Source organism: Mangifera indica, chromosome 14 (genome assembly GCF_011075055.1).
Source record: "Mangifera indica cultivar Alphonso chromosome 14, CATAS_Mindica_2.1, whole genome shotgun sequence".
Lineage (NCBI taxonomy): Eukaryota > Viridiplantae > Streptophyta > Magnoliopsida > Sapindales > Anacardiaceae > Mangifera > Mangifera indica.
In genome coordinates, this window is record NC_058150.1 from 4,320,060 (window position 1) to 4,335,769 (window position 15,710).

Consider the following 15,710-nt stretch of genomic DNA (forward strand, 5'->3'; position numbering starts at 1 on the left):
TTCTTCCATCATGGAGATCTGAATATCTTTAGTTAAACAATAGGTTCTATATAACTAAGCATTGTATTGTTAATTTATACTAGATGGGTTCTGAAGAGTACAGCATTAGTTGGATTGTGAAAAGTATAACATTTTAAACCTGGTTTTTTCGATGCAGTATGCGTATAATTTGGAAGTTGGTGACATTGTATAAAAAACTAAGTTCCTTCTTTTTGCGCAAAAACATGTATTTGAAAGCCTATTACAAGAAGGGGAAGAGTCTATTTGTTCTCTCTTCTTAATTGAGTTTGATCTTGACATGTGAAGAGAGGAAACTTGAATTTGTGTTCTCTACATGAAGACTCATTTTTTGTCACTCAAGCTACCCCTTGGGAGTGATAAATGCTAGACATTAGTACATGTTAATTGCATTTTCATGACAAATAGTATCGCACTACGGCAAGTCACTCTACTCACAAGTTGTAATTGCTTTGTTTGAACAAGTGGAAATGTCCATACCACAACAGAGCAGTTCAATCCCTCTACTACCATCACAAACCCTTTTGAATATTCATCTTTCAAATCTGTATTTTTCTGAATCTCTTATAGAATTTGGATCACCACAATACATCAAATCTCAATTCAAAACCTTTCTAAATCAATGGAGTACAATGAATACATGATTTTGATTGAGTTCTCGTTTTGCCTACTTCCCTTTACATACACAATGCATGCAGTGCATTTTGTTTTGAATATCGTATACATGATTGAGTCAATAACATGTATAAATTGGAATTGAATTGTTTGGATGAAACGAAGAAAATTGAATTTTTGAAAGAAAAAAAACAGAAAAGGTAAGGGGATGTAATGAAACAGAGCACACAATAAATATGACAGTACAAAGATGAAGTAAATTATTCTAGTATGCAAAACAAACAGTTAAATCCATTTAAAATACAACCCAGATGAGAACAGAAAACAAAGAAGTGGAGTCGTGTGAACCTGGATAAAGGAGACTAGCAGGGAATCATGATGCAGGCCTTTGACATTTATTCATCAAGATGAACCTCTGTAACATGAGCAGTCTTGGACTTCTCACGTCTGCACCTTTCACTCAGAGCAGGACAGCCTCGAATCTTCAGTTGTCTGAGGGCTGTAAGGCGTTGCATCCCTTCTGGAAGACATGACAAATTGGGGCAATCAAGTATCTCAAGTGTTTGAAGTGATGTGAGATTTTGCGCCACTCCGGTAGTTCCACTAATTTGGGACAGTCTTCAATCCACATGCACTGTAAAGCGTTTGCCGATCCTTGAAGAATAAGCTGAGGCAAATCCACTAATGATGGCAAACTTTTGATTATAAATGTTCGAACTCCCAACCGAAGATAATCTCGATTTTCTCCTTGAAATTCCATCTTCAAATTAAGTTTAAAGCAATTTGAAATCACTAGCTTCTGTAATCGCTTTAGGTCCTTGATAGCATATGGCAATGAGTTCAGAGGACAACGTTCAATATACAATGCTCAGAGGCCTGTGAGACGTTTCATTCCTTCAGACAATGTTACCAGATGGTGGCATTCATGTAAAAGCAGATACTGAAGAGAACTCAAACACTCAATTCCATTTTCTCGTAGATGCCGCTCTTGTGTGGTTATTTCCATGTGTCTAAGGGAGATCATATTTTGTATTTTTTGAGGCAACTCGTTAAGCCTAAAACAACCATGAAATAAAAATGTTTCCAACTTCAGAAGCTGACAAATAGATTCGGAGAATTTCTTCAATAAAATATTATCGCTTAAATCAAGATATCTTAAATAGATCAATGTACTAATAGAGTTTGACAAGACTTCATAGTTTATATAGTCTAAGGACAACATTCTTAGGTGCTTGAATTTGGGTATGCATGTATTGATAATTGATAAACCAATATGCTCACACTTTTCTTGAACAATAATGGATCGAACTGTCTTTGATCTGTTAACTAGAATTTCTTGAGGTTTTTGATGCTCGGAATCAAAGACAATGTATGCAAAATGCCGAACGCTCCCATGAACTCTTTGGCTTCTAGATTTTATTACAGCACACTCACTTTTTGCCACTGATATTGCAAGATCATGCATAAGATCATGTATTTTAAACTTATAATATAAATGATCTATTTCTTCAAAATCCTTTATGAAGCACCTTGACCATAAGTCCTTTAGATATCCCTCAGCAACATCTTCTAACTCTCCTAATTCATTACTAGAGGTTGAAAGAAGTCCATATGCCATCCAATGACGAGTCACACTATCACTTGCATAAATATAATCCTTTGGAAATAAAGAAAGATAAGCAAAACATCTCTTCAAGCGCGATGACAAATAATCATAGCTCAATTTCAATACTGGTAAGATATCTTCCTTCTCTTGTTTCAACTGCCAAATGTCACTTCTTTTTATTCTTAACCACTCTTCTTCATCAGTGTTGGCAAAGAGTAAGCTTCCCAAAGTTCTCAGAGCTAACGGAACTCCTTTACATTTTCCCACAATTTCCTCTGCAATTTTACAAAGCTTTGGAAAATCTTTCCCTTCTCCATCTTTAAATGCGCACATTTTAAACAATGATAAAGAGTCCTCAAAGGAAAGACCTTGCATGAAATGTGGGGGAATAGTGCCCATTATATCACTAACTCTTTTACTACGTGTGCTCACAATAATTTTACTTCCATTAACACCATTCAACAATAGGCTTTTCAAATCCATCCATTTCATCGGTTCTTCATTCCACACATCATCTAAGACAAGCAAAATCTTTCGACCACCCAAAATTTTTTGCAAACACTTGGGTATTTCATTGGCTTTTAACTTAGCACAATCCTCATGTGTTGCAAAATAAATAATTTCTTTCATTAACCTGTTAACATCAAAGTCATCTGAGACACATACCCACATTTTCAATTTAAAAAGCCTATTGACCTTTTTATCATTGTAAACCATTTTTGAAAGGGTAGTTTTACCCAAACCCCCAATTCCAACAATAGGTATGACGGAAACATTAACATGGGTTGGTTGTTTCAAAAAGCTTATTATGTCTTCTTTATCCTCCTTTCTTCCGATAATATCAGAGGCTTGAAAGAAGGAATTTGTCTCCCTCTCCTTTGGAATTACATGCCTAACGTCAACATGACTCTCAACAAGATGAAATTTTAGCCTATCATCTGCCATCTCATCTAACCTTTCTCTGATGTCCTTGATCTTGTGACCAATTTTAACAGAATTCGAACTTGGAAAGTACTGACGTACCTTTGATATTGAGCTCTTCCGTTGCCTCCTGGAAGCATGAAATTCGAATTCTTCTAAAACGTCCTCAGCATCATAAAAAACGTCTCTAAGCTTCCCCAGCCAATCACGCAGCTGATGATCTTGAGTCTGCTTTGTCTCGGCATCCAACAACACTGCTTTGATGGTGGTTATGGTTCTCTGAAGTCTTCTTAGATCACTTTCGAGATTCCACGACAACGATACTTCTCCACTATAAGGGCACCTATCTGCTTCAAAATTTCAGTGGCAGTGCCACATACAATTGATTCTGCCATGTGCTCTTGGAAGAAAGACATTAAGAGACTAAGAATCAGCTAGTTTAAGACAGTCGCATTAGCTGAGAATAGACATACGAGCGCATTCAACCATACTGCTAAAACTAAAACCTTCAAAATCAAAATACAGTGAATTAAAAATCCCTGAGATTGCCGCTGTTGGAAAGAGACAATCTATTGCCTGCAGTATTTAAGTATTTAACACTCAATGGCCTGTCATCACTCACCACCGGCGTAATATTATATTTTGAAATTCAACTATCCATGCAGAATATTTCACACTGTTGGTATATCCCCTAAATGAAATTTATATTTGGTGTTTGATGTGTAAGAATGAGCATATGAGAGGCATTCTTATGATGAGCAAAAACTTATGACTCAACCATTAAAACTAACAGTTGTCGTTTTGTACAAATGGATGAAAATGCCCACCTTTCTGTATTAACGCACAAAAATTCTGCTAAGACTAAAAAAATTTTTCACTCTTTCCTGGAACCTCCTTCCCTCTCTCTCTTTCATCTCATCTTCCGCATGAAGATTTAGGGTTTTTTTTTGCGTTGATTTTATCCCTTTTTTTTTTTTTTTTTTTTGGCTGAGTCTGTCTCAAGTCCACTCACACTCTAAGTTTAATTTATTTTTTTATATATAAATTTGAGATAAAATAACAGTTAATTAAATTCGGATAAATCCGTATAGAATTTGGATCACCACTATATATTAATTCTAAATTTGAAACCTTCCTAGATCAATGAATTACAATGAATACATGATTTCGGTTGAGTTCTCATTTTGCCTACTCCCCTTTACGTACACAATGCATGCAGTGCATTTTGTTTTGAATATGGTATACATGTTTGAATCAATAACATGTATAATAAATTGGAAATTGAACTATCTGGATGAAAAGAAGAAAATTTAATAAAAAACAGAAAAGTAAGAGGATTTAATGAAACTTAGCAAATAATAAATATCATAGTACAAAGGAAAAGTAAAATATTCAAGCATGCATAACAAACAGTTAAATAAATTACAACCCAGATGAGAATAGAAAACAAAGAAGTGGAGTCATGTGAACCTGGATACGGGAAACTAGCAGGGATCATGATGCAGGTCTTCGAGATTTATTCATCAAGATGAACCTCTATAATATGAGCAATCTTCGAATTATCACATCTGCAGCTTTCACTCAGAGCAGGACAGGCTTCAATGTTGTCTGAGGGTGGTAAGGCGTTGCATCCCTTTTGGAAGATGTGACAATCCGGGGCAATCATTAATCGCAAGCGCTTGAAGTGATGCGAGATTTTGCAGCCACTCGGGTAGTTTTTCTAAAGTGGGACAGCTTTCAATCCTCATGCACTGTAAAGTGTCTCTTTGAAGAATAAGCTGAGGCAAATCCACCAATGATAGCAAATCTATGATTATAAATGTTCGAACTCCCAACCGAAGATAATCTTCATTTTCTCCCTGAAATTCCATCTTCAAATTAAGTACAGAGCAACTTGAAATCATTAGCATTTGTAATCTCTTTCGGTACTTGATACCATTTGGCAACGAGGTGATCAGAGGACAACGTTCAATATACAATGCTCGGAGGCCTGTGAGACCTTTCATTCCTTCAGACAATGCTACCAGATTGTTGGATCTACAGAAAAACAAATCTTGAAGAGAACTTTAACACCTGATTCCATTTTTTTGTAGATGTCGTTCTCGTAGATGACAAATAGATTCAAGGAATTTCTTCAGCAAATTATTACCAGTTAAGTCAAGATATCTTAAGTGTATCAATTTACCGATAGAGTTTGGCAAGACTCCATACTTCATAGAGTTTAACGGTAGCAGCCAGAGGTGCTTGAATTTGGGTATGCATGTATTGATAATTGATACACTAATATACTCGCAATTTTCCATAACAATAACGAATTGAATTGTCTTTGATTGGTTAATTATAACTTCTTGAGGTTCTTGATGTTCGGAATCCAATACAATGAATGTAAAATGTCGAACGCTCCTATCAATTATTTGACTTTTGGATTTTATTACAGCACACTCACTTTTTGTCACTAATATTGCAAGATCATGCATTTTAAACTTATAATATAAATGATTTATTTCTTTAAAATCCTCTATGAAGTAACTTGACCATAAAATTTTCTTATATCTCACAGCAACATCTTTTATTTCTGCTAATTCATTATTAGAGGTTGAAATAAGTCTATGTCATCCCATGTATAGTCACGTGATTACTTCTATAAATATAACCCTTTGGAAATAAGGAAAGATAAGCAAAACATCTTTTCAAATGAAATGATAAATACTCATAATTTAATTTCAATACTGGTAAGATGTCTTCCTTCTCTTGTTTCAGCTATCAAATGTCACTTCTTTTTATCTTTAACCACTCCTCTTTATCAGTGTTGGCAAAAAGTAAGCTCCCTAAAATTCTCATGGCCAACGAAACTCCTTTCCATTTTCCCATAATTTCCTATGCAATTTTACTAAGGTTTGGAGAATCTTTCCCTTTTCTGTCTTTAAAATACGTACTTTTTAAACAATAATAAAGAGTCCTCGAGAGAAATACCTTGCATGAAATATGGGAAGACAGTGCCCATTATTTTGACAGCTCTTACTACATGTGCTTACAATAATTTTACTTTCATTGACACCATTCAACAGTAGGCTTTTCAAATTCATCCATTTCATTGGTTGCTCATTCCATACATCGTCTAAAACAACTAAAAACTTTTGACCACCCAAAATTTCTTGCAAATGCTTAGGTATTTTATCGGCTTTTAAATTATCACAACCCTGATCATGTTTTGCAGAATAAATGATTTCTTTCATTAACTAGTTAACATCAACGTCATTTGGGACACAAACCCATATTCTCAATTCAAAGTGCCTCCTGACCCTTTCATCATTGTAAACCATTTTGGAAAAAGTAGTTTTACCCAAACCCCCAATTCCAACAATAGGAATGACGGAAACATTAACATGGGTTGGCTGAATCAAAAAGCTTATGATGTTTTCTTTATCCTCCTCTCTTCCGATGACCTCAGACGCCTGGAAGAAGTGATTTTGGAATTACATGCCTAACGTCAACATGACTCTCAACAAGATGAAATTTTTGCCTATCATCTGCGATCTCATCTAACCTTTCTCTAATGTCCTTGATCTCTTGACCAGTTTTAACAGAAGTGGACCTTGGAAAGCACTGACGTACCTTTGATATTGAGCTCCCCCATTGCCTCCTGGAAGCATGAAATTCGAATTCTTCTAAAACGTCCTCGGCATCATAAAAAACGTCTCTAAGCTTCCCAAGCCAGTCACGCAGCTGATGATCTTGAGTCTGCTTTGTCTCGGCTTCCAACAGCACTGCTTTGAGGGTGCTCATGGTTCCCTCAAGTCTTCTTAAATCACTTTTCAGATCCCACAACCACAATACTTCTCCACCAATAAGGGAACCTATCTTCTTCAAAATTTCAGTAGCAGTGTCATATAGAATCTTTTCCGCCAAATTTTTCTTAGAAGAAACAAATTACAGAGTGAGATACAGCTAGTTTAAGACAAATGTATTAGCTAAGGAAGGATATATGAGCGTATTCAACCATCCTGCTAAAACTAAAGCCTTGAAAGTCAAAATACAGTGAATAAAAAATTTTCGAGATCCCCGCTGTTGGAATGAGAAAATCTATCGTGCGGATTAAAAACGGCACCCTGCACCACTCACCACGGACGTAATATTATATTTTGAAACTCAACTATCCATCTGGACTATTTCACATTTCAAAAAAGTATTATTAGGAGCAAGGTTGTACCTCATTAGCCTATGCTTTGTTTGGAGTCTTCCTTTCATAACTATGTTAAAAATTGATGCAAAGTTAACTTTTATTTGTGGCTTGGATTAGTTAAATATGTTTTAATATTTAGTTTAATGAGTATTGTTAATGGATTAAATTTATCCTAGTCTTCAGCTTAATGGATGTAGTTAATGGGTTGAATTTATTTTAATATTTAATTTAATGGTATTATTAGTGGGTGTTGTTAATACCCCCTAAATCATAATGTGACATTTTTTTTTCATTTGTTTACCTATATATATGTGTCTTATTGATAGATTTAATGGTAATTGAAGTTGCATTTTTTTATCTTGTTCTTAGTTCACTTTCTTTGCCTACAAATTATGTGATAAAATTTCTGAGATACTATCTTTGTTCTGAATTCTCTTCATTTGCTCATATTTCATATTTTTATTCCAACAAACTAAACATTTTATGAAGGCATGTCTTGGTATGTTACCATGAAACCAAACCAAGTTCCACTGAATTGCCCCTGTAACATTATATTTTGAAAATCAACATATTTTGCCCAGAAACGCACCATGGCCCTGTTTATAGAATCAACAGGTAATAAAGGGTCGTATTTCCGGGTGTTTTCTATGAACTCAAGGATGACTAAAAATTCAAACACTAAATTTAAGCAAATTAGAGGTTTTTAGAATTACAATCATAGCAAGACTTGATCTATATACATATGTTGATGTGCCTTTTCATCAGCAAATTTTAGCCCAGAAGCAAGCTAAGGCTCTGTCACACGGATCGTGAGCCAACAAAGGTTACTTCTCCTTCCATAACTCATCGATATATTCTAGGATTACTAGTGATTCAGTAATGGGTTTGTCGTGGTGGAGGAGGACACGAACCTTCTTATGCAAAAGATTGGAAATGAGTTTGCCCCTTTAACCTTGAGAGCCCATTCAATTCATATACAGAAAAAAGGCTTATATTTGGCTCGTCAGTCTATTCCTGAAATTCAACCGGACTGTAATCTTTAAGCATCTTTAAGCAATTATATTTTGGCTATTAGGGGAATTGGTGGGTCAGATCATCTTATTTTAGCATTCAAATTTCAGTGTGTTGGAAACTTCTGAGGATTAAGTATTTTTATGCCTCCAAGATCTTCTGAAAATTGTAGCTAGTGAGATGTAGAACCCCAAACCAAATCTAGGAAACTCATGGTTTCACCAAAAGGTATCTTGTTTAATCTGCTCATTTAGAACTCCTAGTTGTTCTTGTGCAGACTAAATCTTTCAGTCCTAAGGCACGACAAGCAGCTCAAACACTGAGCACACATTGCACACCTGACAATAAATAGATAGTTAAGTATGACTCTGTAAGTACAGAGTTCTATTCCATTAACAAATATTCTTATAGATTACAAGCAACATGTACAGTTTTGTCTAGGCCATAGAAATTTCAACTCCTGAACTACCCCGTCATCAACGAATTTTGCAAGAAGCCCCCCATGGCTCTGTCGATGGATCTGCAGACAGTAAAGGGTTCTGTTTTCATGTCTCTTCTAGGCTCTCAAGGATGATTAAGACTCAGAGAATTTGTTTCCCATTGTGTGGAAGCACTGGTAGTTTCTTGTGAACAGGATTACATTGCAGAAGCAGGCTACTCTTTTTTCTCAAGTCTTACATATACTGATACCCTACACCCTTGAGCTGTAATGCCCATTCAATTCTAACACAGAATACCTCAACGAAGCTCCAATTACTTTTACTTTTCCATCATGGAGATTTGAAAATCTTTAATTAAACAATAGGTTTTATATAACTAAGCATTGTATTGTTAAATTATACTAGTGGGGTTCTGAAGAGTAATGCATTTGTTGGATTGTGGAAAGTACAACATTTTAAACCTGGTTTTATCGATTTATTCTAGTGGGTTTCTGAAAAATATAGCATTTTTTTGTCAAAGTAATGCAGGATGATTTTCTTGGAACGCACACAAAACTGTGACCTTTACCATATGCATATCCATAGTCAGGATGTGTATAATTAGGAAATTGAAGACATTTGTATAAAAAACTAAATATTTTGTTTCTGCGCAAAAATATGTGTTTGAGATCCAATGCATTCCTACTAAATGAAATCAGTATCTATTATTAGTAAAATTTGAAATCTTTGAGAAGTTTTTCTTCACATCGACCAGTCATGAAGCATTGGACAGTTAACTCTGCAACAACAAATTACGGGGCACTGAGGCAGAGAGGAATCCTCTGTTCTCTCCACACAAAATTTTTATGTCCTTTAGCTAGATAATGCAAATCAATTCACATTTAATTCAAGCTAAAAAGTTCTGATACTGAGTTGTATTAATCATTTCTAACAGCTTTATTACAGTTCAGAAAGTAATATAACCTTTTCTTGTTATGAAACGTGAATGGAAATTCATGACAAATTGTATTTACACTACCGCAGATCGCTCTACTCACAAGTTGTAGCTACTCTGTCTGACTGGACGAACAAGAGAAAATGTCCATACCACAACAGAGCAGCCCAATCTCTCTACTCCTATCGCAAACCTTTTTGAAAATTCATCTTTCAAATCCGTATTTTTTTAATTTGGGTTATCACATATAAAATTTGGATCACCACTGTACATCAATTATCAATTCAAAACCTTTCTAAATCAATGGATTACAATGAATACATGATTTCGATTGAGTTCTTGTTTTGTCTACTTCCCTTTACAAACACAATGCATGCAGTGCATTTTGTTTTGAACATCGTATACATATTTGGATCAATAACATGTATAAATTGGAAATTGAATTGTCTGGATGACAAGAAGAAAATTTAATAAAAAACAGAAAAAGTAAGAGGATGTAATGAAATTTAGCACACAACAAATATCACAGTACAAAGGAAAAGTAAAATATTCTAGCATGAATAACAAACAATTAAATAAAAAACAACCCAGATGAGAATAGAAAACAAAGAAGTGGAGTCATGTGAACCTGGATACAGGAAACTAGCGGGAATCATGATGCAGGTCTTCGACATTTATTCATCAAGATGAACCTCTGTAATATGAGCAGTCTTCGACTTATCACGTCTGCAGCTTTCACTTAGATCAAGACAGTGTTTAATCTTCAATTGTCTGAGGGCAGTAAGGTGTTGCATCCCTTCTGGAAGACGTGACAATTCGGGGCAATTAATAATCTCAAGTGTTTGAAGTGATGTGAGATCTTGCAGCCACTCCGGTAGTTCTACTAAGTTGTGACAGCCTTCAATCCTCATGCGCTGTAACGTGTTTGCCGATCCTCGAAGAATAAGCTGAGGCAAATCCACTAATGATGGCAAATCTATGATTACAAATGTTTGAACTCCTAACCGAAGATTATCTTCATTTTCTCCTTGAAATTCCATCCTCAAATTAAGCCTAAAACAATCTTCAATCACTAGCTTCTGTAATCTCTTTAGGTACTTGATACCATATGGCAACGAGGCGATCAAATCACAACTTTTAATATACAATGTTCGGAGGCCTGTGAGACCTTTCATTCCTCCAGGCAATGTTACCAGATAGACGCATTGTGAGAAAAGCAAATATTGAAGAGAACTCAAACACTCGATTCCATTTTCTCGCAGGTGTTGCTCTCCTGTGGTTATTTCCACACGTCTTAGGGAGATCATTTTTCGTATTTTTCTAGGCAACTTCTTCAGCCCAAGACAACCACTAAATAAAAATGTATCCAACTTCGGAAGCTCACAAATAGATTTAGAGAATTTCTGCAACAAATAGTTTCGACCTAAATCAAGATATCTTAAATGTATCAATGTACCAATTGAGTTTGGCAAGACTTCCCTGGCTAAATTGTTTAAGGATAGCAGCTGAAGGTGCGTGAATTTGGATATGTTTGTATTGATAATTGATTCATTAGTACCATACTCGTATTTTTCCAAAATAATAATGGATCGAACAGTCTTTGATCTGTTAACTAAAACTTGTTGAAATTCTTGAGGTTTGAGATGAACATCATCGAATGTAATATGTCGAACGCTCCCATCAATTATTTGGCTTGTGGATTTTATTACAGCACACTCACTTGTTGCCACTAATGTTGCAAGATCATGCATAAGATCATGCATTTTAAAAGTATAATGTAAGTGATTTATTTCTTCAAAATCCTCTATGAAGCACCTACACCATAAATCTTTCATATATCTCATGGCAACATCTTCTAACTCTTCTAATTCATTATTAGAGGTTAAAAGAAGTCTATGTGTCATCCAATGTCCAGTCACGTCATCACTTCTATAAATATAATCCTTTGGAAATAAGGAAAGGTAAACAAAACATCGTTTTAAGTGAGACGGTAAATAATCATAGCTCAATTTCAATACTGGTAAGATATCTTCCTTCTCTTGTTTCAGTTGCCAAATGTCATTTTTTTTAATTTTTAACCACTCAGTTTCATCAGTGTTGGCAAAAAGTAAGCTCCCCAAAGTTCTTATAGCTAATGGAACGCCTTTACATTTTCCCACAATTTCCTTTGCAATTTTGCAAAGGTTTGGAAATTCTTTCCCTTCTCCTTCTTTAAATGCGCACCTTTTAAACAATGATAAAGAATCTTCAAAGGAAAGACCTTGCATGAAATGTGGGGAAATAGTGCCCATTATATCGGCAACTCTTTTACTGCGTGTGCTCACAATAATTTTACTTCCATTGACACCCTTCAAAAGTAGGCTTTTCAAATCCATCCATTTCATCGGTTCTTCATTCCACACATCATCTAAAACAAGTAAAAACTTTCCATCACCCAAAATTTCTTGTAAGCGCTTGGGTATTTTTTCAGCTTTTAACTCAGCACAATCCTTATTTGTTGCAGAATAAATCATTTCTTTCATTAATCTGTTAACATCAAAGTCATCTGAGACACATACCCACATTTTCAATTTAAAGTGACTATTAACCCTTACATCATTGTAAACCATTTTAGAAAGAGTAGTTTTACCTAATCCCCCAATTCCAACAATAGGGATGACGGAAACATTATCATGGTTAGTCTGTGTCAAAATGCTTATCATGTTTTCTTTATCCTCCTCTCTTCCGATGACATCAGAGGCTTGGAAGAAGGGATTTGTCTCCCTCTCCTTTGGAATTACACGCCTAACGTCAACATGACTCTCAACAAGATGAAATTTTTGCCTAGCATCTGCGATCTCATCTAACCTTTCTCTAATGTCCTTGATCTTGTAACCAATTTTAATAGAACTCCGACTTGGAAAGTACTGACGTACCTTTGATATTGAGGTCCTCCGTTGCCTCCTGGCAGCATGAAATTCGAATTCTTCTAAAACGTCCTCAGCACCATAAAAAACATCTCTAAGCTTCCCAAGCCAGTCACGCAGCTGATGATTTTGAGTCTGCTTTGTCTCGGCATCCAACAGCACTGCGTTGATGGTGGTCATGGTTCTCTGAAGTCTTCTCAAATCATTTTCGAGACCCCACAACAACGACAATTCCCCTCCAATAAGAGAAGCTATCTTCTTCAAAACTTCAGACGCAATGCCAAATACAATTGATTCTGCCATGGGAAACAAATTAAGAGAGCAAGAATTAGCTTTGAAAGAGGAATGAATTTGCTGAGAATGAATGTATCTTCGCAGAGGCTGAAAAACATAAAGCTTATGCCCTAAGAAGCACGGAAACGCACGTGTGCGTTTCCATGAATCCGAAACGTTTCGGTTTCCGAAACGGCCCGAAACTGGTACGAAACGTTTCGGGCCGTTTCGGTAATTTAGATAAAAGGGAAACGCGTTTCTTTAACAGAAACAGTTTCCTATGCATACAAGGATTCTGAAAATGTATAATATAATAGGATTCTGAAAAGATTTTGAAAATAAATAACAAAAATAGTTTCCTATGGGTAGAGACGTCAATGGGCCGGGCCGGGCCGACTCCAGCTCGGCCCGTTGGGCTGATGGGCCGGGCCGGGCCCGAGGCCCAAACAGTAACGGGCCTTCGGGCCGGGCCGGCCCTTTAAAATATCAAGGCCCAAAGCCCGGCCCATATACTAACGGGCTTTAAACGGGCCGGGCCGGGCTTTATTAAATGGGCCGGGTCGGGCCTTATTAAATATTTAAAAAAAGTTTTAATTAAAATTTTTAAACACAAATTATTTTTTAATTATTAAAATCGATGACAATACCCCGAATATTTTATTTATAATCCCTCAATTATGGCGGAGGAATACCGTTGTTACATGATAAAAAATATTATAAATTTCGTGAAAAGGAAAGCCTAACCATACTGTTAATTTTTGTCTGAACAATGTTACATATACGTAATTTTGGATATATAAATAATATTATTATATAATTAAATATTATTTTATTATTAATTTAAAATTATTAACTTATATAATAATACATTATCTTTAATCTTATTTACATATTTTATATATATATATATATTTTTTATATCTATATATCAAAAGGGCCAAAGCCAATAAAAATGCAATTCAAAGTTATGCAATAGAATCGTAAATACATATGGAGAATTTGCAGCCTCAAACATTTTCTTATTTTCACCTTCTGCCATTTGGCAGAAGATACTGGAAAAAATTTTAAAATATATATATATATATATATATATATATATATATATATATATATATATATATATATATATATATATATATATATAAACAGTGTCGTGCCGGGCCGGGCCTCCGTTGGGTTTAATATTAAAGCCCAAGGCCCGGCCTAGTAAGCCCATGGGCCCGGCCCGGCCCGCTACAGTACCGGGCCGGGCTTTGTCGTGCCCGGGCTTTTTCTCGTGCTTCGGGCCGGGCCTCCATTCGACCCGGCCCAATTGACGTGTCTACCTATGGGTAATAGTCTTCTGGCGTCTTCTTCTTCTAGGCATCTTCTTCTCTTCTTTGTTGTCAATCTTTTGGGCATCTTCTTCTTCTCTGAACAGTGGCTGGAATAAAGAAAACTCTGAAAAAAGTGTGTATTTTCTTGCCCTTTTATGATACAAATTAGTTTATATGGATTTTAATTTAATGCACTCTATTCCCAAGTTTAATTTCTTTTTATAAAATACATATTAATTTATTATATATACTCTATTCCAAGACTATAATTCTGCATGCGTCTTCCAGATTTGTTAGCTTTCCAAGATTTGTTAGTTTTCCAAGATTTTTATTTTATTATAAAACATATATTAAATTATTGTATAAGTATTGATTTAATTTATACATACATGTTTCAAGAACTTGAATTTGTAATTTAGTTTTGGTATAAAATTATTTTGTTATATGTTATTTTAAATTTGTTGGAAAAAAATCAATTATTGTATTTTTTTTAATTAAAATATAGGTTATTGTATTTTTTATAAAAATTTCATATTTATAAAAAAAAATTTATATTTTTTATATTTACACGTTTCTCCATGTTTCCGTTTCTTACTTTTTTTAAAAAATACGTTTTGCCGTTTCCGTTTTCGTGTTACTTAGCTTATCCCTAATCAAAAATTAACGCTGAAAAAGGTAACATAACAGGAATAAAAGAATTCGTGCGACTCAAGGAGGTTTTCTTTTACTCAACCGCAGAATCTCACAACACTTGCCGAGGAAGAAGAGAGAACCTATCTATCTTCTTCAACATGTAATTGAGTTGCAATGCTAAATATAATTGATTCCGCCATGTCTCCTAGAAGAAACAAATTAACTCAGCCTGTGTATAAGAATTTCATTTTTGTAATCACAAGCATAAACTTTCTAAGATCCTTAAATTATTTTTAAATGTTATAAATTATTGAAACATAAAATTGTATTACATAACTCAAGTATAATAATTTAAGCCAAAAATAGAGCTGACAATTTTCGATATAACTATCAATCTAAACTTTAAAAAGCAGGTTTTTGTTGAGTAGTTTTTGCACCAATTTTGATTATCATGTTCAGGCCAATTTGTTTGCGAATTGGGTCATGGTAGGGTTGAACCGTCATTACTCAAACATGACTAGTGCATAACTGAAGTATCATGCTATGTTCGAGTTGTTTCATTTTGTCTCAAAAAGGGTGAGGTTGGGTAAATTTGAGTCATCTATAGCAATACAAGTGAAAAAACATGGTAAAGTGAAACAAGTTGTGTTTTTACACGATATGACTATCTCTTGATTGGATAAATCCGTTTGTGTCGGCTTGTTCATAATTTTAGATGTGTTCAAATTAAATGTTTTTAATACAATTCTATTTCAAATCAAGCTCGTGTTGATGATCTTTTGACCCAAAACTTGAAATGACATTAACAAAAACAAAAAAACACAACAAACTTATTAAAATTCTCTATAAAATAA

At 34.9% G+C, this 15,710-nt stretch overlaps 2 protein-coding genes across 2 annotated transcripts; both read right to left on the reverse strand.

Moving 5' to 3' along the window:
• Positions 1–1,501: 1,501 nt before the first annotated feature.
• LOC123196549 (putative disease resistance protein RGA4) lies at positions 1,502–3,649 on the reverse strand. Its single transcript, XM_044610609.1, has 3 exons — positions 3,634–3,649; positions 1,917–3,507; positions 1,502–1,688 (listed from the first exon to the last, which is right to left on the reverse strand). The coding sequence occupies exons 1-3, from the start codon at positions 3,647–3,649 to the stop codon at positions 1,502–1,504; spliced, it is 1,794 nt and encodes a 597-aa protein (XP_044466544.1).
• Positions 3,650–4,758: 1,109 nt separating this feature from the next.
• On the reverse strand, positions 4,759–12,937 carry LOC123196550 (disease resistance protein RGA2-like). Its single transcript, XM_044610610.1, has 5 exons — positions 10,421–12,937; positions 6,776–7,075; positions 6,463–6,615; positions 6,134–6,360; positions 4,759–5,197 (listed from the first exon to the last, which is right to left on the reverse strand). Exons 1-5 carry the CDS (start codon positions 12,935–12,937, stop codon positions 4,759–4,761), a joined length of 3,636 nt encoding a protein of 1,211 aa, XP_044466545.1.
• Positions 12,938–15,710: the final 2,773 nt, after the last annotated feature.